A 23484-nucleotide genomic window follows, 5' to 3' on the forward strand; every position below is an offset into this window, starting at 1 on the left:
ACACGCGGTACTCTAACTATTACAATCAAAAGAAAGAAAAACAACAATACATAAAATGAAAATTACAATAAAAATTATAAAATAAACTGAACTATAAGTCTAGTTGAGAAAACTCCTCTTTCAGCAAGACAAAGTACATTACGGTTAGTGCTCTCGGATTGACGTATTATCTCCAAAGATGAAATCCTCCTAACGTACATAACATCTCAAACCTGCTAGGCACCGATGATTTGATGGAGCTCCAAAAATTGAGTAAAACAATGTTCCTAAAATGTACAATAAAATGTTGGTGGAGAATACTTTAGTTGGTTTGATTCCTCTACAACTCTATGCCTTTTATAGGCACAAAATTAGTCCATGAGAGATCATGAAATTAAAACAATATAATTATAAATTTAAGACAATAGAAGTTACAAAATTTGACTTTTCTTATTCATTTTTGTTGTTAATAGCCATGTATTAAAAGTTTAATACGTTTCTTATTATGAATACCCGATATTTCTTACAGTTTAATTGCATAACATTAGTTCATAGACATGATTCAAACTAATTAATTGGATGGTGGTGGTAAATTGCACTAATTCTTTAATCCTAATTAATATTGAATTGGTAATGGTAATAAATATGATAATGATAATGGTAATGACAATTAATATTGAAATAGTAATAAATATACATGATAATGTATTCAAATGTATGTGACGGTTACAATTTTATTGGTAGAATATAAAAAAAACTTCCACTACATTATTTAATCTAAATTTATTTTAAAAAACGTGAGCTCCAATTCCAATATTATCAAATTGATCCCATAACTTATAAATATATTAGAATGAGGACAAAAACTTATAAATATTTCAAAAGAACGCCAAAACTCGGCTTTTATATATGTATAGATATTAAGAGCATCCACAACAGTGGTCACTATGAAAAGCCATCTCTTAAATATTCATAGACCCCACACCACTGTTAACCATTTTTTATTTTATCTCTTAACTAATAAACAACGCTTACAATAATTTATCCCACTATTCTATTCTTTAATTTAAAAAATACAATTAATAAAAGCATTTCATTAATAATAAAAACTTCATTAAAAATCCAAAAATGTCATTACAAATTCCTAAAAATTAAAACTTACATAATTTAATATTTATAAATTTGAAATTGCATAATTTCATTGTAATAATTAAAGTTATAAAATTGAAAACTATTGCACCGGTATGATACCCAATTGACATTGGAAGGCTTCAATAATCTGATCATGCACAACTTGTTTGTTGCGGATTCATTCAGCTAGTGTCCGCGTGGAGTACTTGGTTCAAAATATCGGGATAAAATACTCGGATAAGGAGGTGGAGGAGGGATGGAGCGTCCTCGTCAGCGGCTAACTTTAGCCGCCTTCGTCCCAAGTGGACGACGCCCCGAACCGATTCCGGAACCACTTGCACTAGCGTCAAAACCATGCAAATGAGCTCCAGCGAACTGGCTTACAACCTCGTCCTCGTCGGGATTGGTACGCGATATCGATTGTATGGAGGTGAAACCCGAGGAGGATTCGATTCCACCCGTCCATTTATCATGGCAAACATTTTTCCAAGTACTGATATGCTTTAAAGGCTCTATGGGTGTCAGTTTGGAGAGAAGCATGGCCACCGCCAAAACGTTGGCTTCGCTCGATCTGCCGATCTGACTCATTTCATTGTTGAAGAGGCCGCTTAACTTTTGGATATCTTCGTTTGCACATCTGAAATGCATGCGAAGCATCTTTATATTGTGTTCAATAGTTCCACACAACCACGTTAGCTCCAGTGCTCCAAAGACCGAGTAGTGGTCACAACGGCGAGATGCTCTTTATGGTGGTCGGTGAGTCACTCGCAACAACAACTCGTTGCGGTCTCGTCCTGCCGGGGCGAGTCGTCTCCCCCGGCCGAGCACCATTGCGAATGCTCTAAGTGATGTTCCACGTCATTAATTAAATTATTACCCGTCTTCCATGTCATTTTAACAAGCCAGAACCCTAAATCTATAGTCGGTAGGAAATTGATATCCCGATCAAAGTCCATAATATTATATGTTAAATTTGAAGTACTGTACATGGAAAAAAATTAATAATTTTTTTAAAAAATTGCTAACCCTAAATTAAAACACTACTATTATTTTTATATTAGTAGTATTAATAGTATTATTCCTAGCGTGTGAATAATTTACAAACAAGCAAAGGAAAAACAAATTTGCGCAAAGGTTTGCACCGTCTATCAATGGCGAATCTGAAAACCGATTCCCCTCTCTCCACCCGCATCGCCCGGTCCTTCCTCCACTTCCTCAACTCCGGTAACTCTCTCCACCGCCGCTAACACGTGCTTTCGTTTCACTTCTCGATCAATAATTGTGTTGAGCTGAAATAAAATTATTTGTTGAATATACACAGTTGAGCTGTCGGACGGAGCTGACGCTGAAGTGCTTCAAGTTGCAAAGGAATGCTTGGCGGAGGTTTTTAAGATTGATCAGTCTTCAATCGATAGTCAGTCGAATTGTGATTCGTTAGTCGACATTTTCAGCTCAAGAGTAGAATCTGGGAGGCGTATCGGTAATAATGGTGTTTCTGATTCCGAGGCGCCGGCTTCGTCTAGTGGGAAGGATGCGGGAGTACAATCATCGCTCCTCTTCTTACTTTGTTGCTTGTGATATTTGGATTGTGATTGTTCGTGTTTAGGTTTTGACTGAATTGCAACTGTACATTTTATCTATCCACACGATTTTTTTTTTTGCACGACACAACTAGTTACCTATTTGATAAGGTTAAAAATTGGATAGGTTTGATGTTAAGTCATTTGATTAGAGTCTCCTAAATCCATTGTACTGATCTAGATAATCAAAACACAACCTGTTGGAAAGTAGAAATCTTTGTTTTTGCCTTTTTGGGGCAAAGCCTCTCTTTAAGTTTGGCAATTAGCAGAGACTTGATATCTGTTGGAGCAGGTATTAGGTAATAAGTATTTTCATTTGATGTTCTGGTGCTATTTTATGTCATGCCTGGCTCTAATTCTATGATGTTCTATTTCAGGATAAGGACAGAACACGGGAGCCACATTCACTTGGTAGGCTGCAACACTTTTTCCTATGTAGATTGATTATATGGTTTTTATGCATGTAAGAATTCATATGAGCAATATAGGAAGTACCCCTTGTTATTGGAGTGTGATAAAGATTTTATCTCCTTATCCCTTTTCCGTTAGTACTGGTACTCGTACATTGGGGGTGTAATCAATTTTCAGTCCTACTGGGAACACATTGTCATGAAATAAAAACCTATGGCATAAAAGTCACACTACGTGTATATTTCAGCATTCTGAATATTAGTTATGCTGCTTTAGCCTTTAGGTTTGACTAAGTTGATTCGGTGAAAGTGTGGAGACAAGGATAGAATACCAGATATACCTTTATGTTTGCCATCTATGTGAGGAGGTTTTTTTTGCCTAGTTATCCTTAAGTTGGTGCTTGAGAATGTAAATAGCAGGGACCAGTTGTATATTTTCCCTTATATAAGTTAAGAATGATTTCTTCCGATAAAGGATAACACTCTATTTTAAATTAACAGGAAAAGATGAACTTTTTGGTCAGTTTTTTGGTGCTCTTGAAAACATCCACTATTTCAGAAGAATGCCTGATGGGAATGATGATCAGATCGAGCTTGATAGAGCAACAAACCTATTTCATAATGCTGTGCAGGTATGAGGTGCTTAGCTTGATATGGAAACTACTTATAGTTTTAAATTTGCATCATTTTATATGGCGTGTTGATTCAAAATTAGTGGTGTGGGAAGCGTAGATAACCGATAGCTCCCATTTAATGCTTCACTAGCCCTTTCTTGGCCAAGAGTTTCTTTTTGTTATGCATGTCAGTGATGTCACTTGACCAAGTTCGTTTATTTTGTTGATATCAACTAATCAAGTGTAGGGTTGGCACCGTACGGTATACCGCACCGAGAATGTCATACCTCATACCGTACCGCAAATTGCGGTATGACTAAATGTCATACCTATACCTTACCGAATTTTTTCGGTATGTCAAAATTTGAAAACCTTTACCTTACCGATACTTCGGTATGCCGTACGGTATACCGCAAATCATACCTGTTTGATATATAAAATATTGAAGAATTGAGATTTAGAATTAGGTCAGAATAATGAATTAATGATGGCTGCTACTGCTTTACGAATTATGCCTCTAATCTTTCTTTAGTTTTAAAAATATAAATATTATGATTTTATAAATAATATATATATTAAAAAAATATATTTATTAACGGTATATACCGCAAAATTACGGTATATACCGTAATTTTGCAGTACATACCGTAATTGCGGTATGATGCGGTATACCGCGGTATATGCAAAATCCATGCCTTTACCGTACCTTAACCTACCGGTAAGGTATCATACCGTACCGAAAAGTGCGGTATACCGAAAATTCGGTATTTTCGGTATGGTAAGTGCGGTATTTCGGTATGTTTTGCCAGCCCTAATCAAGTGGGAATCTTGTTCCACTTGTATCGTACTTATATGGAGAAGCCAGAATATTAATGTTGGAGGGCCCAATTTACTATTTATAGCTGTAAGATAATTTTGGTTTCGTGGTCACCAAAAACTGATGCAACCTAAGTAAGGAATACGAGAAAGATGGATAATATGTGCGAAATTATTATTTCACTTTTCCATCTATTCATAACTGAAATTAAAATTTAATGATATTATATGATGTATTACATTTATAGAACAAAACCTAAGGATAAACTAAACAAAAGAAACTTTGTGAAACAAAAACATACAATGCATATAAACTAAAACTAAACATTTGAAACTAACAAACAAAGTGTATGATTGTTTAGGCACTAAGAGGATTTGAACACTGTACTTCATGGTGGTAAGCTAGAATCAGCAACCATCTGCACTAGTTATCATTTCTATCCATGTGAATATATGTATGCATAATATACTAAACATTGAAATTGGTGGGGGGACCATGCCCTCCCCCCCCCGGCCTCAAGTGGCTTCGCCACTATTTATATGGTGCATGCACTAGACATTTCTTCATTGTCAAGCCGTCTTATCGACAACATCAGATGAGTGAGCCAATATAGTTAGATGTTTTGGACTTTGGTGATTCATTTGATGGTATATCATTTTCTTGGTGTCAGCAGGAAATGCAGACAACAGGGTGTCAAACTTTTGATCAGAAAATGCTGGCAGAGACCTTCAAAACACAAGGTACCTACATTTGATATACTTCAGGCAAAAGGCTTTGATACACAATTGTCAATAATGTAAAAAGAAACGAATATGCCATTGTCCCATGTTTCTTAACTACATGATTCTGCAATAATGTAACTGTAAAGAAAACATATGTTGATCAAAGCCAAAAGGATACATATTTGTGAGAACTCTGTAAAAAGTTGAATTGCCAATCAAATACTCCCTCCGTCCACGAATAAGAGTCCCGTTTTTCCATTTTTGTCCGTCCACGAATAAGAGTCCCGGTTCATAATTACCATAAATGGTAAAGAGACCCCACATTCCACTAACTCATTCCACTCACATATCATTTAAAATTAATATATACAAGTGGGACCCCTATTCCACTAACTTTCTTCCACCCACTTTTCTTAACATTTCTTAAAATCCGTGTCATTTAGAAATGGGACTTTTAATCGTGGACGGAGGGAGTATTTCGCAATGCCGTTGGGTGGGAACCCCTTTAACTCCTTTAGTGTACCCCTCAAGTGTTAGTAGTTAGTACATAAAAACTATGACTTTGATGCTCTATCAACTGCTAAGTTACTAGAAGTTCCACTTTAAAATACATAATGGAATTCTAAAATTGACTTAGGGAAAATATGAAAAACTTTATCAATGATAACATTTGGAAACAACTATTGTATTTCAGGAAATATAAGTGTTTTTGGTAAAAATAAAAAAATTTAAGTGTTTTTTTTTTGTTTCCGAAGATTTTAGTGTTATCTTTGGTTGGGACTTGGGATGTCATCACCTTGAGGATTGCTCATCTTTTTTTTTTAAAATATTGTTGTTCCGCACCTTCTTGTGTTAGGTAACAAGGCCATGCAGTCTAAACTCTACACAGAAGCAATTGAACTATATACCTTTGCTATTGCCTTATGTGAAGGCAATGCTGTTTACTACTGCAACAGGTCAGTATCATATTTATGTAGATTAAAAGTTATCCATTCTATGTCTTCAGCCTTCATACCATTAAATGAAATCCTAATTTTGTCAATATCTCACATGTATTGTTGGGTTTTTTTCAAGTCCTTAGCGCTTACCTAATATTTTTCAGGGCAGCTGCATATACCCAGATTCAGCGATATGATGAAGCAGTTCGGGATTGTTTGAAATCCATAGAGATCAATCCAAATTATAGCAAGGCTTATAGTCGCCTAGGATTTGCTTACTATGCTCAAGGGAAGTACAGGGATGCTATTGATAAAGGATTTTCAAAAGGTTGGCGGTTTTAATTGAAGAAAACTTTTCCTTTCAAGTTGAATAAATAAAATGAACTGTGATTTTAATCAGAGATCAGTTACATCTCAGTTGCTCAAGACTCTTCTGTCAGTTTCAATAGGTGACATACTTTTCATACATAAGCTTTAGATGGAATGGTATGGAAAAAACTCATACAAAACCTTTGATTTTGTTTCAGACATCAATGATGTTATGTACCTGCCGTTATGTAATGGTTCTGTGAATTTGTTAGTTGAGATCATATAAGTTGACCTTGTGAAGATGTATGGCATGCAAAAGTGGAATCTTATAGAATTATTGTCTTGTTGGCAGCCTTGCAGCTGGAACCTAATAACGCTTCAGTGAAAGAAAATATCCGGGTTAGTTGACATATGCTATTGATATTGTAGGACTCATCAGTGGTTAAATATGGTTATTATCTTGTATCATTCTTATTTTCTTACTCTTAAGGTTGCCGAAATGAAGCTGAAAAATGAGCAACACAGGGCAGGATCTGGTCAGGTAATACTAGCGAAGCGAGATATAAAATTTCATATTTGCGACTTTTGTCTGATATTTCTGAAAGATGGTTCTTACAAAGCAAAACTTGGTGGGAATAAAACATCAAACAACATATTGACAGATTCAACTTACTTTTTTTAATATGAGCAATAGTTCCAAACTTCATATAGCTTCTGTCTCCCTTTGACAGAGTTCTACCTCCACGAGTCATGGACAGTCCAGCCACCAACATGAAGGTCGACCAAGAAGTAGTTCCGCATCAGCACCTCCGTTTTCCATGCCTTTCAACATGAACGGTTTCCCCCCTGATATCACTAGCATGGTGATGAATATGACTGGCAACATGTTCCAAGATGGGCCTGAGGGAGCAAGTCAAGCTGGTCCACACAACGAGCCAGGAGTCAGAGTCGATGGCAATGTAAATTTCAACGTCAATGAACTGCCCGAGGAAATATCTGGTGCTTTCAGGTCTATGATGGGGATGTTCTCTGGAGCATCACCCAATGGGAATCAACAAGATAACAACAATGGAAGACCAGCTCCGAGCTGAGACAACGATTTACTGCTTGAACAAACGCTTGTACAGTCCTCAAACTCGATCTCTACTTTTGACTTATTTTGAGAACCCTACTGCAGCTCTACTCAATAGATTTGCGCAGGAGCAGAATCTTGGTTGCTGGATGTATAATGCAAATTCAGGTAAATTTGAAATTTTGAATTATCCCTCTATATGGGCAAATGTTTTCAGTTTGTTCGAGGGAAATGTATTAATTAACAATCGAATTATTAATCCAACAATAATTGAATTAAGTTGTGGCTCTGACAAGCCCTCACTTCTACTTAGTCTCTATTTGTTGATTATATTAAATTAAGCTGTAAAAACTTAATAATAGAGCTTTATTTTAATTTTCTCAAACCTTTAAATGTGTTTCATCTTGTGACTTGTCTCTCTTTGTTGATTGGACTAAATTAGGTTGTAAACAACAATATGAAACTAATTTTTGTCGAAAAAATAGATTGTTTTCTAAATGCCGTTTCAGGGTTGTAATGGGCGAAATCTTATTATTTTGGTTTATTTTGTAAAAAAATAAATTGTTTGAAAATTATAAAATTTGGTCAAATTCTTCACAAGTTTAAAAATAAGGTGGAAAATCATAAAATTTGAATTTGATCACAATTATTCTACTAATCTTGACAATTGATCTAACCTTAGTAATTTTTCGAGAATATGCCCTTGCAAAAGTACTATGAGAATTGAGAATTGACTAAGTTACAAAATTTGGCTTTTGGTATTGGCTATTCGTTGGTCGATAATTGATTTATAGTGGTACCTTTTTGTACAAAGTTCCAGTTAACTATTTTTGTCCAAGCTTGCACTCCATAAATCCAAGAATGAGCTGTTCACGGCTGACCCACGGAAACTAAATTTTTAAAAATATAGTAACAACAATTATACTATCTTATAAAAAAGTAGTAGTGTAAATTTTATGATGTATTTATAACCACATGTTACAAGTAACGCGTGTATCAAATTATGTTTTCAGTATACAACCTTCTAGATTTCTCAACTATTATTTCAAATATGTGTAATATATACATCAAATAGTACATCTTAATTGAAACACCTGTACCGTTTTCCGAAAATAAAATAATAGTACTACAATAAAAAAACAAACTTGATATCTTCATCAATAAATGTCTCAGCAATTACACTTGTCAATTCATTTCTAAATCAATGAAATGACTCCAAAATTCCAAATATATAAAAAGAGTCAGAGCCTAAAATTTCGAACTTGAACAAAAATTACCGAACTTGGAGATTTGAGTATATTTTTTGAGGCATTTATCAATCAACTTAGGAAAGTGAAACATGTCATTTTTAATAGACTAGGTAAATATAATTAGTCTAGATTAGTAGTCATTCAATTTCGTTGAGTACATAAAATGGCATCCACAAAAATCCAGCTGATTTCAGTAAAAATCCAGCCAACAAAAAAAACTACTGAAATTTCAATGCGTGTGGTCTAAATAAAACCTTGCAAAACCCCCTATTTTCCAAAAAGCCCACAGCAATAACAAGAATCCACTCTAACATGCACCACCACAACCACTCTCACTCCTCTTGACACTCACAGCCTCTTTATTCATTGTTCTTTCCGCCAACCCAGTTTAGAAGGTGAGGATGTTTCTTTACCCCTCTTGTGTCATCCAATTCAGATTGATTTCGCTTAATGGGGATCATTTGTTGCTCGAATTTGTATGAATTGTATTGCATTTTGTAAAAAGTTATGATCTTGATTGCTAAAGTTTGTGTTTTTCGAATGCTTATGCCTTGTTTTTCAGTTTCTTGAAATGGGATTGTTTACTTTTGTTATGTTTCATCCTCTCGGGAGGGTTAGGGGAGCTAATGGAGTTTTCGAAATTTGTATCCTTCAATGGTGAGAGAATGCTCGAGCAATTTGGATATGGAAGCGTTTCTATTTGACTTCTTGGGGATGTATACTTCACTGGTTTTGGATTCTTTTAATAGTGTGTTTGATCTGGCGTTTTTGTATTGGATGGTTTTTTTTGTTATTGATTCTATTTGTGGAAGAATAGGTTTTTTAATAAATGCTGAGGGCTTATTGATCTATAATGAAAACGACCTTGTAGATGAGATGATGCGATGCTGAAAATTACTTTTATCTGGGAAATTAGGCTACTTGCTCAGGATAGTAAGAATTGGTTTATGTGAGAGTAACTTCATTGGACTTTTTTATTTTGACACCTAATCTATTTAGGGAGGGTTTACTTTTGGAGGATTAGCATCTACTGATAAAAATAGCATAGTTTAATCCGTTATTTACTAAGATGGATTGTAAGGGAAGGATTGAAGAAATGCTAGTAATGAGGATAAAAATACTCAATCATGAAAAGTAAACGTCCCTTGAGCATTTGAAATAGTCAGCTGCAGGTGCATTTTTACTTGTTAGATAGGCTTCCTGTCATTCTGTGATAATCCATCATTAAAGGTTTTCTTGACAAAGTCTTGTTTGGCTTTAAAGGTTTCTGATTCTGTGTCCTTAGGCTTTCAGGCAGCGTTTTGAAGAATGGGCCCTTATTATGTTGGTGCCATCATTCCAATTCTGCTAACGCTCCTGGTGCGTAGCACGAAGAAGGAGAAGAAAAGGGGTCTGCCTGCGGATGTTGGTGGAGATAATGGTTATGCAATCAGAAACTACCGGTTCACTTCACCCATCGAATCAGCCTGGGACGGGATTACGACCCTTGCTGAGCTTTTTGAGCAGTCATGCCAAAAATATTCTAACAGGAGATTGCTAGGGACACGGAAATTGATTGCAAGATCAGTCGAGATATCTGGTGGGAAGTCTTTTGAGAAGCTCCATTTGGGTGAATATGAATGGATAAGTTATGGGCAAGCTTTTGAATCCGTATGCCATTTCTCCTCTGGTTTAGTGCAACTTGGACATCAAAGGGGAGAACGCGCGGCAATCTTTGCTGACACACGTGAAGAATGGTTAATTGCGCTGCAGGTATGTTGTGTCCTGTTTTTGGGTTTGAACCCTTGTATCAAGTGAAGACCAATACTACTTCTATATTTATCTATTTAATGGGTTGTGTATGCTTTAAACTTGACATAACTGATCACAATATAATTCGAAACTACTAATTTATAATTTGTATTTTTCTTTGATCAGGCTTGTTTCAGGCGCAATATAACAGTTGTGACCATCTATGCATCTCTAGGTGAAGAGGCACTATGTCACTCATTTAATGAGGTCTCTCTCTCTCTCTCACACACACACGCACAGACATGTGCACGGGCATGCGCACCCAACTCCTTTTCCATAATGTTTGTACTAGCTAAAATTGCTGAATACATTCAGCTTTAGTCTGTTCACTTTATTAGTTAATTTCCTTTGTGGTGAGTCGGTGACATGACACTTATATTTTGCATTGTGTTCTTTAGACAGAAGTCACAACTGTGATCTGTGGACACAAGGAACTGAAGAAAATAGCAAACGTTAGTGGACAACTTGACACCGTCAAGCGTATTATATGCATGGATGATGAATTCCAGTCAGATGCTTCACTGGTTAGTCTGGTGTCTGGAAGCAGCGGGTGGACTGTCACTTCATTCTTGGATGTAGAGAAGCTGGGCCGCGAAAATCCAGTTGATCCAGAGTTACCTCTTTCAGCTGATATTGCTGTGATAATGTACACAAGTGGTAGTACTGGTATGCCCAAGGTTAGTACGAGTGTACGACTTTTGCTATTTGAGCAACACAATCAGGTTGACGTATGTTATTGGTTCAGAGCTTTCGTAATTGCTCACCCTCCTGTGATATGTTTCCATGAGCGTCACCTGTGAATCATGATGATCACGACATTGGAGTTCTGTATTTTTTTTTAATTTTGTTTTTGACTTAGTTTTCACAAGTGAAGAAAGAAAAATTTAATGTGTAACTCCTATGGAAGTATCATCTCGTGTTTCTATATTTGCTTTTGTTAGGAAGATATGATATTCTGAGGAAGTTCATAATTCACAACTGTAGTTTAAAATTCTAATATGTCTGTTGTGAAGATGCCTACATTCATATGACCGATGCTTACCTTTCCTTTCACCCCTTCCTTTTCTGTTCATATAGGGTGTGATGATTACACATTATACTTGGTCATGCAATCTGGAAGATGCTTACGTATATATAACCGACTCTTCTTTCCTTTCACCATCTCCGTTTCTGTTCAAATAGGGTGTGATGATGACACATGGTAACATTTTAGCTACATTATCTGCTGTGATGACTATTGTTCCCGGACTAGGACAAGATGATGTTTATCTAGCATACCTGCCACTGGCCCATATTCTGGAACTAGCAGCTGAGGTATGGCCTTCTCTGAAGTACTCGACTAATTCTTGAAAGTCAAATTGCCCACCTTTAACTTTTAACTCATATATGCTTGTCTGTTGCTTGATGCTTTTTTTTCCATCATACCATTTTGCTGTAGAATATTATGCCTGCCATTGGAAGTTCGATAGGATATGGGTCTCCTTTAACTCTCACCGATACTTCAAACAAGATAAAGAAGGGAACCAAAGGGGATGCGTCGGTGCTAATGCCAACACTTCTGGCAGCAGTACCTGCCATTCTTGATCGTGTTAGAGATGGTGTGCGTAAAAAGGTATGCAATATTTCATACAAACTGGCAATTAAGTGCTTTCATTTTTGTTTCTAATGAGTTTTGTGAGTAAATTTATGTGCACTAAAACCCACTGGTAAAACTTCAGATAGATGCCACTGGTGGACTCCCAAAGACACTATTCGATTTGGCATATTCTCGCCGATTGTCTGCAATAAATGGAAGTTGGTTTGGGGCTTGGGGATTGGAGAGGTTTCTATGGGACCTTCTGGTGTTCAGAAAAGTTCGAGCTATTTTGGGTGGTCGTATTCGCTTCATACTATCTGGAGGAGCCCCTCTTTCTGCTGACACCCAAAGATTTATTAATATATGTCTTGGGTTAGTATTTCTATAAGCTTGAAAGAATTAAAATATTTAATGTATTAGCCCTAAGAAATGCATTACTGTTTTTAATCCTTCATTTGGACTATGAGAGTTTGTCTTCCTTTTTCGCTGATCTGATGGACTAATTCACTCCACTTCGACTTGTTTGTTATCTTCAGTGCTCCAATTGGTCAAGGGTACGGTCTTACTGAGACCTGTGCTGGTGGGACTTTTAGTGAATACGACGATCCATCTGTTGGTCGTGTTGGTGCTCCTCTGCCTTGCTCAGTTGTTAAGGTAATTGCATCTAGTCTTAATCCACTTTGATGATACCCGCATGAAACGTGACTCCTCATCCTTGTGTGAAGACTAATACATTAAGGATAAAAATACTTTGCACTTACTTTTTCTAAAAAAATTATTTGTTTTTCTTTCTCTCTTTTCAATGATGATCTCTGAACAAATTTTCAGTTGATTGATTGGCCTGAAGGCGGATATTTAATTAGCGACACTCCAAAGCCACGTGGTGAGATTGTCATCGGTGGACCTAATGTTACTCTTGGATACTTCAAGAATGATGAGAAAACAACTGAAGTTTACAAGGTAATTTATTTGTGGTTTAACCTTTCATCTGTACCAATAGAAGCCTCTGATTGTTCATCTGATGCCTAAAGGTGGATGAGAGAGGAACAAGATGGTTCTACACTGGTGACATCGGGCAGTTCCATGCCGATGGTTGCCTCGAGATAATTGATCGTAAGAAGGACATTGTTAAACTTCAACATGGAGAATACGTATCCCTGGGGAAGGTACTGTACAAACTAAACGTTCGAAATGGTTAATTGCCAGAAATAACACAATGTCTGCCCATAATTTGCAACTTCCACATGATTTTTTAAAATGTTGTGTTATTCTGCCCAATTGACCATGCAATCCTTGTCGGGGCAGACAACTGACAACTTTGGTACATAGGTTGAGACTGCTCTGATCGTCAGCCCATACGTGGAGAACATCATGGTGCATGCTGATTCTTTATACAATTACTGTGTGGCTTTGGTGGTGGCTTCACAACAAGCATTGGAAGCTTGGGCTTCGAAACAAGGAATTCAATATTCCGATTTTGCTGACTTGTGCCAAAAGGAAGAGACTCTCAAGGAAATCTCCAACTCATTCCTCAAGGTACTCCCCCTTTTCTTGTCTTGAACGAATCCTCTATTTCCCATCGAGTCTATCAAGTGGTCGTCACTTTAGGTGACAGATTAGGTTGGCGGGATATATGATATGGTCGAGTATTTGAAGGACTAGATGATCAAACAACGTCAAAATTGTTCTATCAACCACATCCCTAAGTGACACCATTTCCCGAGTCAATGTAGGGCACATGAGTTTGTGATAGATTAGATTGACAAAACATATGGTCGAATATTTGAACGGCAAGATTAAAAAAAACAAGCTCAAAATTGCTCTATCCTCGAGTAAGCACCCTTAAGTGAAACAGTTCCATATAAATTGGTGTGAATGTTGCAGGAAGCAAAGGCAGCAAAATTGGAGAAGTTTGAGGTTCCTGCAAAGATTAAAGTACTGTCTGAAGCTTGGACACCGGAATCGGGTCTCGTCACTGCTGCTCTGAAGCTCAAGAGAGAAGTGATTAGGAAAACCTTCTCTGAGGATCTTTCCAAGCTATACTCTTCATAAACCAGTTTTCAGAAATACCCTTTTTTGTAGATTTCACAGCAATCTTGCAGAGGTGTTTATCCTTTAATTTTCTGTTGCTTCATTTCTCCAAAGAGAAAAAAAAACTCACTTTCATGTACTGTACTAAAATACTGTTTCTGGTCTTTGCTCTCTTCATACCACCAAAATCTTGTGTGTGTGTGTGTGTCTTTTCTTGGTTTCATGTGAGAACTTAAATATTTCAAGAAAATTAATTAGCTACAGAATTTTCAATATGTGATAACTGAGTTTTAACTAACAAAAATATGAAAATTAGTGATTCACTATTAAATTATTTCTTGTTAATAATCAAATGTAATATGCTCCATCACTTCCGTTGCTTGTCAATGGGCTTGTCTCATATCTATCAAAAATCTCATCTTTCTTTTCTACTAAAGCCAAGATGCTTTTATTCTTCAAAATATTTATAATCAAGGTGTTTTCACTTGTAATTTGTCCTTCTTAGATATAAACCAACAAAGAGAGATAATAATAATAATAATAATAATAATAATAATAATAATAATAATAATAATAATAATAACAATAATAATAATAATAATAATAACAATAATAATAATAATAATAATAATAATATAAAATCATCTATTTATTTCCACAATTCACTATATTCGGAGGTTTTACAGTTATGGAGAATGGGGATGATGGCTACTTGGAACTTACATACAAAAATGGACTCATTCTAAACCTTATCTTCTCTTTTTAACAAGTGGATAATGAACACAAAATTTCTTAAAAAAATCAAACGAAAATAAACTTAAAGATCAAATCTAAAAAGCCAAAAGCTAGTAATTAACCAATAAATAATTAGAGAAGAAAAGTAGTGACATTCAACTTTGGGATGGGATGAGTCAAAGTAGTTTGAAAAGGATGATGACCCTATTTAATCACCACCTAATTAAATAGTGTAACATCACTATAAATTTGTAGGACCAATCATTCCTATCAAGTATCAACCCCTCCAACTTACTCCTCCTCATTCAATTTTTTATATATGCAAATTTTCCCATACACACACACACACACACTATATATATATAGGCATCCAAGACTAATTCTTGAATATATAGGCATCCCAGACTAATTTCTTGAATTCTTGCCTCATCATACACACACACACAGTCACACAGAATGATGGAGTGCTGTTTTCATCCTAGAGAAATGGTGGTTGGAGTTTGTGCCTTGTGCTTGAATGAGAAGCTCTTAGTATTGGCTGCTGCTTCTAAGAAACAAACTAACATTTTCCTACCTAAAATCTTTGCTTCATCCCACATACTTAGACACCACAAATCCCACACCCCACAAGGTCAGCTCTCTCTCTCTCTCTCTTGGTGGTTGTGTTTTGACTAAAATTCAATTCTATTGCATCACTAGAATTGAATACTTATGAATAATATGGTTGCATTGCTTTTACTTTTTAGTGAAATATTTTGGATGGTGAGCTGTTTGGTGTAATTAATCCCATGCATGCTCCATGAGAAAACTAGTGATGTTTTCTTGATATAGTTATGTGTATTCATGAATTATTCATGAATACACATAACTATATCAAGAAAACATCACTAGTTGTTTCATGGAATGAGATAATGAAAATTTAACCCTAAACATTTTCTTTATTCATTTAAATATTTTCAAATAATATCTTTATAATATTCCAACTTTATTCTATTGAGAGTTGAGACCACCTTATGTCACAAATATCGTTAATGTGGTTGGCAATCAATATAGTGTTCTTTTTTAATTTAGAATGAATAATGCTTCATGAATTCAGACTCTTTCATATCAATCAAGTTCGAAGCAAATGGTGTTGCCTCATGGGACAAAGGGAAAACCAGTGATGAAAAGACCAAGAGTGTGATCGAGCACACCAGCTCGCTGAGGTGGCGGAGGCGGATTGGCAACCTCCTCCACCTCATCAACCGGAAGAGACCGGCCGAGGGCCACGTCAGCACAAAGCATCTTGAAAGAGAGAAGGTTAAATATGGGTGGATAAGGATTCTGACAAAGAAGAGGGCCAAAGAATAAAGGAGGTTTAATATTCAAGAAAAAGACACTCTCCCTTTTTTCTCTATCACACCCATAAAATTTGTATGTAGGAATTGATTACATACCATACTTATAATTGAGACAATCTAGTCAAAATTGCATCTTGCAAGAAAAAAAGGTCAGTTTGGTTAATTACAAGAGCAAAGTTCTAGTCTTTACTAGCTACAACATGCAAAAGTGATATTTATAGAAGTGTTATAATGTGTGCATTTTGTATTTGAAATTTGAAGCTTCAAGAAAGTTACAAACTTTGAATTATTAGGTCTTCCAATGATCAAGGAAGCAAGAGGGCCACAACAATATTATGCTGAATTATGCCCTCTTCTAATTAATCTTCAAGAATTCAGTCCATGCATGATGATGAAACATGTTGATTGTACAAACAAGAAATTATGATTTTTATCATGTCTTAACTCATAACACATTTTGAAGCATAACATGGGATAGATGGATGCATGTGCAAAATTGCTTGTATGCCACAATTCTGGCAGGACCACAATTTTTGGGCATTATTGATATAGGTGTGTTCCTCTCTGACCAAAATTTAAATAGACGGCTTGATTTAGTTGAATCTTTGTTGTTAGAATATATTCTACCTTGTTTGAGCATCCATCCACATGAAATTTGTCCTAAGTTAATAATATGAGGCCTATTAAATTTTCTGATTCTTACTATTATAGTTTATTGAAGTGATGGAACTGAACTGTGACAAATTAGCCTTATACCATAAGGTGATGTGCCTATTTACAAATTGACAATGAGCTTGTATCAAAGCAACGTCGTTTCGATATTCCTGTTAGAAGGTCAATATATACTTCAGATATATCATTGCAATTTATATATACAGTTTGAAACATATTCATTAAAAGATAAATCACCCAAATGGTTTTTTTGAGGGGGAAGAAATCAATTAGAGAAATAAAGAATAACAATCAATAATAATGTAATTTTAATTACAACAATTTTAAAAATTACACAGGACTAACTCATAAATGTATACCACTGTCTATGCATAAAATGTTAATAATGGTGTATGGTCCCATAGTAGAGCCACACACACACACACAATGTCACATGCATGTATATTAAATTACATATGCTTTGTATTTGTGCAAAAGAATTCCATAGAGAAAAAAAGATAGTGAGATATGAGGAAAGGATTGGTGAAAAAGGGGACCCCTCTCATATATCATCATCTACCATAAAATTCGTGGAAAAAAATAAAATAAAGGCAACACCTTTAACATTCTTTTCATCTCAATCTCATAGTTAAAGAGATCCCTTTGCTACACAAGTCAAAACAACTTTTAGAGCCCACATTATTTTGTCACACTTTCGTGCATGCTATCCATATGTCTATAAAGCGTCAATTAAAAAACATATTTCATGATCTCGAATGACTAATTAACGTAATTTACACGTATAACTTTGGACTATTCAATTCAGATCATAATATGTACATATAATTTAAATCAACAACGCTCTCTGCTAAGGTCTCACAGCCTTCTTTACAATTAATTATTTCAAACCTTTAGCCCATCTTCTTTCACATTTTGTAGGACACAAGATAAAGAAGTGGGGACTTAGTAGAACTGTATGCAATTTGAGTGTGAAGTAACACACAAGCAATAGACAGTGTCAGGGAGGTTTCACTATCTCATCACTAAATCAATGGTATATATATTACTAACATACAGCATAATGAGAACGAGGCTTGAGCATGCCAGTAATGGATACATAACGGACAAATTGAACGAAAGCAACAAATCGACATTCTGGACATGTAGATCATTAGCAAACAATGAACAAATCACTGCATTCCAATCACCAACATAATCCCCACATCTGATGCAGGTTTCATAGTTTTGTACACATCGGCTATCATTCGTTCAGCTCGACCACATGAATTTGCTAACAATGATTAAGCAGGAAACCGGAAATAGAAATTCGGAAAAAACACAACTTCTATACAAGCAACTTAACTTATGCTTCTTACTTGCGCAGAAAAGAATGGCTGCCAGCATGACTTCTTTCCCGTGTAAAGCATTTGGTTCAATGCATGCGTGGTATTGGTTCATCGCATGACCATCAAGAGACAAGAGGAGTACCAAAACCAGCTGAACTAGGTTGCAAGGAGCGAATCCTGATGTCGTACTTTCTCTTGCTGGAGATTTCACTGCTAGAGGGTGAGTCTGATCCGTCTGTTATGAGGTGGATGGAAGAAGCATTGTTCTGGTCAGAAGCAATTCCAATAAGGTTCCCACATTTCCGGCATAGGAGTTTCGTTCTCCGACGGAAAATACCCCAAGAGTGCTTGAAGATGAAGTATGGTATACAGCTAAATTCTTCAACCTGGTTGAATCGGCTCTCATCAATTGAGAAAAATGATATAGTCCCTTTCTTGATAGATTTACCATATTTGGAACCAATGGTAGATGTATTCCGACTGGATGAGTTCAGGTTTAAATCATAGCCACAGGAACCACAGCTGCAGAGAGAAAACAGTAATGTCACTTCAACTAAATGCATCACATATGATGCTCAAATGCAAAACTGGATAGAGATAAAAGCTTATGAACGTATCATTTAGACAATCTTTTCAAACAAAGCATGATGTCTCCATAACTACAAAGATCACCAACAATTATGCATTTTGTGCAATCCAAAAGATGATCCTAAAAGTTCCAGATGATCAATATAGGAAAAAGGAAATTAATTTTTTTGGAAAAATGGTCATTCCTGTATTCAGGAGTATTATAATCTCAGCAGACTGCAACTTCTGATGCCCCGAAGATCAATTCTTGTCTTTGTTGGGCCATAAATAATTCTTAATATAGCCCAGTGGCCAAACTTCCATGACATATATTCTGCATCCATATAGATATCAATTAAAAGGCATTTGAAATCTCTCACCCTTATAGCTCTCATCAAAGCTTACAGTGGTGGACCTTTGTGACCACTGCAGAGCTTCCCACATTTCAAAAAATTGATCTATTCTACTAACACAAGTTAATATGCAATATCCTGATAGTGCATTTTGATACAAGTTCTTTACTCTCAAATGAATGAATCAGCAAATTTCCATAGGATATGTGAGATTCACTAGTGTGTTATTATCTGAGATAACTTGGAGCTTGTAAAACATAACTTTGACCTTGAAATAGCAAGTGCTACCAGAATAAGTACCCTCTAAAGCTTCTACATGGAAACTGATGTAGTATGAGTGTGTTCTTCTGGGAAAGTATGATTAAGGTTACAAAGTACACGTCTTCGAGTAGTGTGGAAAAAAAGCTCAAACATACATACAGTAGATGCAGACACAAGAAAGATCTGAAGGTATGGACTCACTTTTTGATGTTTTTAGGATATGACACACATCAAACAGTATGATCCATATTTAAGGTACATTATAAGTTGTCTCTTAATCAGATCCAAGTTACTCAATTTACACCAACACCAGAATTTGGACCGTGGCCCCAAGAAAATTAGAAACCAACATTCTTCTTCTTCCCAGAAGACACGACAAAACCTCAAAGTTGACACCTAATGTGTTTAACTTGACAGTCTCCACTTTCCACACTCCCTTTCCCAACATACACACTCAACAACACCTCATGCTGCCTAAGCTGAAGCCAAAACCACCAGTTGTGCCTCGCATCATCTCTAATTTTACTCAATTGTACCCTTAAGATGAAGCACAATCTGGAGAATGGGCCACTGTTAAAAGAGTGTGGCATAGATCTAGATACTTGCAAGATTTTGCTAAGAAAGAAAAACATTTTGGTAAAAATGAGAAACACCAGTTACATGTTGCTTAAGAACCCCACATCAAAACATCAAACCATCAAATAACTTCTCACACCCCAAGCTTATTACACGGACCATTCAGAGAAAAAGTTCATAATTGAATGTTCAGGCCATGGTCCACCATCTACATGCAGCAACCAAGAACATTAAAAATGATGTAGTAGTACACTTAGGCTGTCGAAAATTGACCCAAAACCATTAAACCAGATATCCTTTGAAACAATAATAATAGGCCTTTCCTATGTAATCATAACACTCATTTGGCCACAAGTGCTTCTAGTTCTGTGTGTGTACATTCCATCTGCATTTTCACTACAGTACGCCTTAAGGAGAACGAAAATGCGCTAAAGCACATATTCTAACGTCACTATGATCATCTCTTCATATGCAATTCAGCAAAACTGATCTCATTGCAACTAATCACTCAACTAACCTAGCAAAACGACCAGATTAACAACATATCACGTTATCACGCACCTCAGAAAAGGAAATTAAAATCCATCACTCCAGTCCAGCTCATTCATAATTCATACACAAGCAAGCTAAGGGAACGACTGCTCAAAAACCACGGTCATAAGAAATAATGTATCCAGCGATAACAATCAGGACTCTAATTCCATCAAAATCAACCACGAAAGCGAAAACCCCACCTAATTACTGATTTTTCAAATGATAGTATCCCCAATTCTCATCAATACGCAATTAACTGCAGCCATCACTCACCTGTAAGTAACATCTCGTCGCGAACCTGCAAACGAGGATGAAAACTGATAATTCGAAGAATAACCATCGGAAGTCTCCATGAGAAGTAATATGCGGCGACGGAGGAACCGATGCAGCAGTGGGGTTGAAAGCGACAGTTAATTAACACGGCGTCTACTGCAACAATCAAATCAAAGAGGATCCGATGACAGTTACCTCGGTAAGAATTCAGTGCTTCTCTACTGTGATTATTTTGTGATAATTGGTTTAGGTAAGCCGATTGCTGGGGCCACTGGAGTCATTGCAGGATAAGTAACCGGAGAGGGGTTTGGGTCTGCCCCAATCTCGGTTGATTTAATTGATTCGCCTGGAACTTTGGGAGTACTAATAATTACTCCCATGAAAGTATTGCAAAATCATTAATCATTCGAGCTAGCACTTTTTAGAAAATAATTAAATTAATTCACCCATATACTCCCTCGGTCGTGCCCGAACAGGAGTCACGTTTTTCCATTTTTGTCTGTCCTCAATTAAGAGTCACACTTCATTTTTACCATAAATGATAAGTAAGTCTTACATTCCACTAACTTTTATTATAAAAGCAATATAAAAAATGGGTCTCATATTCCACTAACTTTTTCAACCAATTTTTCTTTATATTTTTTAAAACTCGTGCTCGGTCAAAGTGTGACTTTTAATCAAGGACGGAGTAAGTAGTTAATAAAAATTTAATTCCCCTTTTAGCTTTACATCACCACATTTTCTTTTTTTTTATAGCATACTACTCAAAATTTATAGAAAACGATTCTAGTACTCCCTCCGGTCATTTTAAAAAATGTATTATCTCTCTCCTACAATGAATGTCACATTTTACCTTTTTGATTCGTTCCACAATAAAAGTTACATTTCACTTTTACCATAAATTGTAAGTATACCTCGTATTCTATCAACCAATTCTACACATATTTTATTATAAAACTAATATATACAAGTGAGACTTCATAATCCACTGACTTATTCAACTAATTTTTCTTTACATTTCTTAAAATCTGTGCCCATACTAAATGTGATGTGGAACGGAGATAGTAATAAAAAACAGGTTAAAAAAGTTAGTGGAATGTGAGTCATAATATATTAGTTTTATACTAATTCCGTATTTTAAAAATAGAAACTATTTCTATTTTGAACCGTCTCTTAAAAATAGAAACTTTAAATCTTTTTATTTTTGGATGTGGACCCCACAATCCATTAATACTGCTTTCACTATTTTTTATTTTCCTCTCTTTTATTTTATTCATTTGTTTCGTTCTCTTTCTTACTTTACCAATTGTGCTATTTCAAATGTTTCTATTTTTCAAATACGAAGATAGTAATAAAATATGAGTGAGAATAAGTTAGTGAGATGTGAGGTCCTCTACCAAATATAATAAAAGTGAAATATGACAAATTTTTTAGGATAAAGAAAAATAGAAATAAATGCTAAATTTTTAGAGATGGAGGCCGGAGGGAGTAATATGAATAATAAATTAAGGGGGTGTTCGTAAGATACAAGATTAAGTTGTGAGATTAATTAGTAGGAGGGGGATATGACTAATTATCCCATGACTATCTATCTAGGATTGATTTGAAGGATCTAATTTTGTGAACCAATCATGTGATTAATTTAATCTTGAGATCTTGTCCCTCCAACCGAACATGCACTAATAATACTCCGAAGGAGATAATTTTACCGACTCGGAATTATCGGGTCGGGTCACCCACGAATATTAAACGAGTCCGAATTCGGAGCTCATTGGTTCGTTTACAGTAATTTATCTCTCTTCTCTCTCTCCTCACTTCCAGAAACAGAGGACCACGAAATTCCCGGTTCTCTTTGATTCAATGACTTCTGGTAAGAACTCACCATCTCATTTCCTAAAAATTATGTCTTTGCATCAATTGAATTCAATAAACCTTCAATTTACATAACCGTGTATACCAATTATTTTGGTTTCGGGTATGATCGCTGTAATTTATGGTTTATGGAGAGAGTGATCTTCTCAGTGTAAATTGAGAGAGTTAATTTTATGTTACCGATTTTGGATATTGATTGATGCAGCTCCAACCTTACGGTGCGAATTTGTTTTAGCATTTTCATGATATTTGAATTGAATTCGAGGCGAATTATGTCGGCAATTGTAAATTCGGTGTATTTTTTTAGTTTATCTGGTTTTTGTTTCTGTTGAGATGTACACAACGGATGCATATTCTGAGTTAGCTAGTGTCCTTGTTGCCAGATTATGCGGTTAAACTTGCAGCGGAGCTTGAATCAGCTTCGCGTTTGAGAGCTGCTCAATTCCTGGTGACGCAAAGGCCGTGGCTTGGTAATTAATTTTTTCTCAAGTTTTGTTTCTCTGTAATTGTAATATGCCACTTATTAGTACAATTCATGAATTTCACATGCCAATTGTGCTATGTGTTGTTTTGCACGATTCACAGTTCTTTGGTAGTTCAGCTGAAACAATATGTTCTTACTCTGCAGATCTTTATGGGGTTAATGTCAGACCTGTTACTCCTTTCCGTAGCTTGAGCAAACCGTTTGTTGATACATCACTTCTACACCGCAGCTTACCGGATGAGTTGCTTTTTGAGGTATAACTCTGCTGTGAA

General features: G+C 35.9%; 4 protein-coding genes and 1 long non-coding RNA gene across 7 annotated transcripts; 4 read left to right on the top strand and 1 right to left on the bottom strand.

The window, feature by feature from the left end:
• Window positions 1-2213: 2213 nt before the first annotated feature.
• LOC125224138 (small glutamine-rich tetratricopeptide repeat-containing protein) lies at window positions 2214-7880 on the top strand. 2 transcript variants are annotated; one of them, XM_048127496.1, is made up of 11 exons: window positions 2214-2334; window positions 2432-2660; window positions 3067-3101; window positions 3602-3732; window positions 5205-5271; window positions 6110-6209; window positions 6356-6519; window positions 6853-6899; window positions 6991-7041; window positions 7232-7621; window positions 7691-7880. In XM_048127496.1, exons 1-10 carry the CDS (start codon window positions 2262-2264, stop codon window positions 7589-7591), a joined length of 1257 nt encoding a protein of 418 aa, XP_047983453.1. In that variant the 5' UTR covers window positions 2214-2261; the 3' UTR covers window positions 7592-7621; window positions 7691-7880. The 2 variants fall into 2 exon arrangements, with proteins under 2 accessions (XP_047983453.1, XP_047983454.1); XM_048127497.1 differs by having other exon boundaries at window positions 2215-2334; window positions 2432-2649; window positions 3068-3101; window positions 7232-7880.
• A 1203-nt stretch (window positions 7881-9083) lies between these two features.
• Window positions 9084-14384, top strand: LOC125223859 (long chain acyl-CoA synthetase 9, chloroplastic). Of its 2 annotated transcripts, none has more exons than XM_048127164.1 (12): window positions 9084-9217; window positions 10108-10574; window positions 10740-10820; window positions 11012-11290; window positions 11796-11927; window positions 12052-12225; window positions 12332-12561; window positions 12726-12843; window positions 13018-13149; window positions 13221-13355; window positions 13519-13725; window positions 14074-14384. In XM_048127164.1, the coding sequence occupies exons 2-12, from the start codon at window positions 10131-10133 to the stop codon at window positions 14239-14241; spliced, it is 2100 nt and encodes a 699-aa protein (XP_047983121.1). In that variant the 5' UTR covers window positions 9084-9217; window positions 10108-10130; the 3' UTR covers window positions 14242-14384. The 2 variants fall into 2 exon arrangements, with proteins under 2 accessions (XP_047983121.1, XP_047983122.1); XM_048127165.1 differs by having other exon boundaries at window positions 9093-9217; window positions 10116-10574.
• An 871-nt stretch (window positions 14385-15255) lies between these two features.
• LOC125224247 lies at window positions 15256-16458 on the top strand. Its single transcript, XM_048127612.1, has 2 exons — window positions 15256-15586; window positions 16052-16458. The coding sequence occupies exons 1-2, from the start codon at window positions 15412-15414 to the stop codon at window positions 16303-16305; spliced, it is 429 nt and encodes a 142-aa protein (XP_047983569.1). The 5' UTR covers window positions 15256-15411; the 3' UTR covers window positions 16306-16458.
• Window positions 16459-18117: 1659 nt separating this feature from the next.
• LOC125218119 (uncharacterized protein At4g08330, chloroplastic) lies at window positions 18118-21211 on the bottom strand. The gene is made up of 2 exons (XM_048119720.1): window positions 20857-21211; window positions 18118-18814 (listed from the first exon to the last, which is right to left on the bottom strand). The coding sequence occupies exons 1-2, from the start codon at window positions 20934-20936 to the stop codon at window positions 18415-18417; spliced, it is 480 nt and encodes a 159-aa protein (XP_047975677.1). The 5' UTR covers window positions 20937-21211; the 3' UTR covers window positions 18118-18414.
• Window positions 21212-22599: 1388 nt separating this feature from the next.
• On the top strand, window positions 22600-23484 carry LOC125218257. The gene is made up of 3 exons (XR_007175920.1): window positions 22600-22726; window positions 23112-23198; window positions 23357-23484. It is a non-coding gene; the product is annotated as an uncharacterized LOC125218257 (long non-coding RNA).

Source organism: Salvia hispanica, chromosome 4, assembly GCF_023119035.1.
Source record: "Salvia hispanica cultivar TCC Black 2014 chromosome 4, UniMelb_Shisp_WGS_1.0, whole genome shotgun sequence".
In the NCBI taxonomy this organism is placed as follows: Eukaryota; Viridiplantae; Streptophyta; class Magnoliopsida; order Lamiales; family Lamiaceae; genus Salvia; species Salvia hispanica.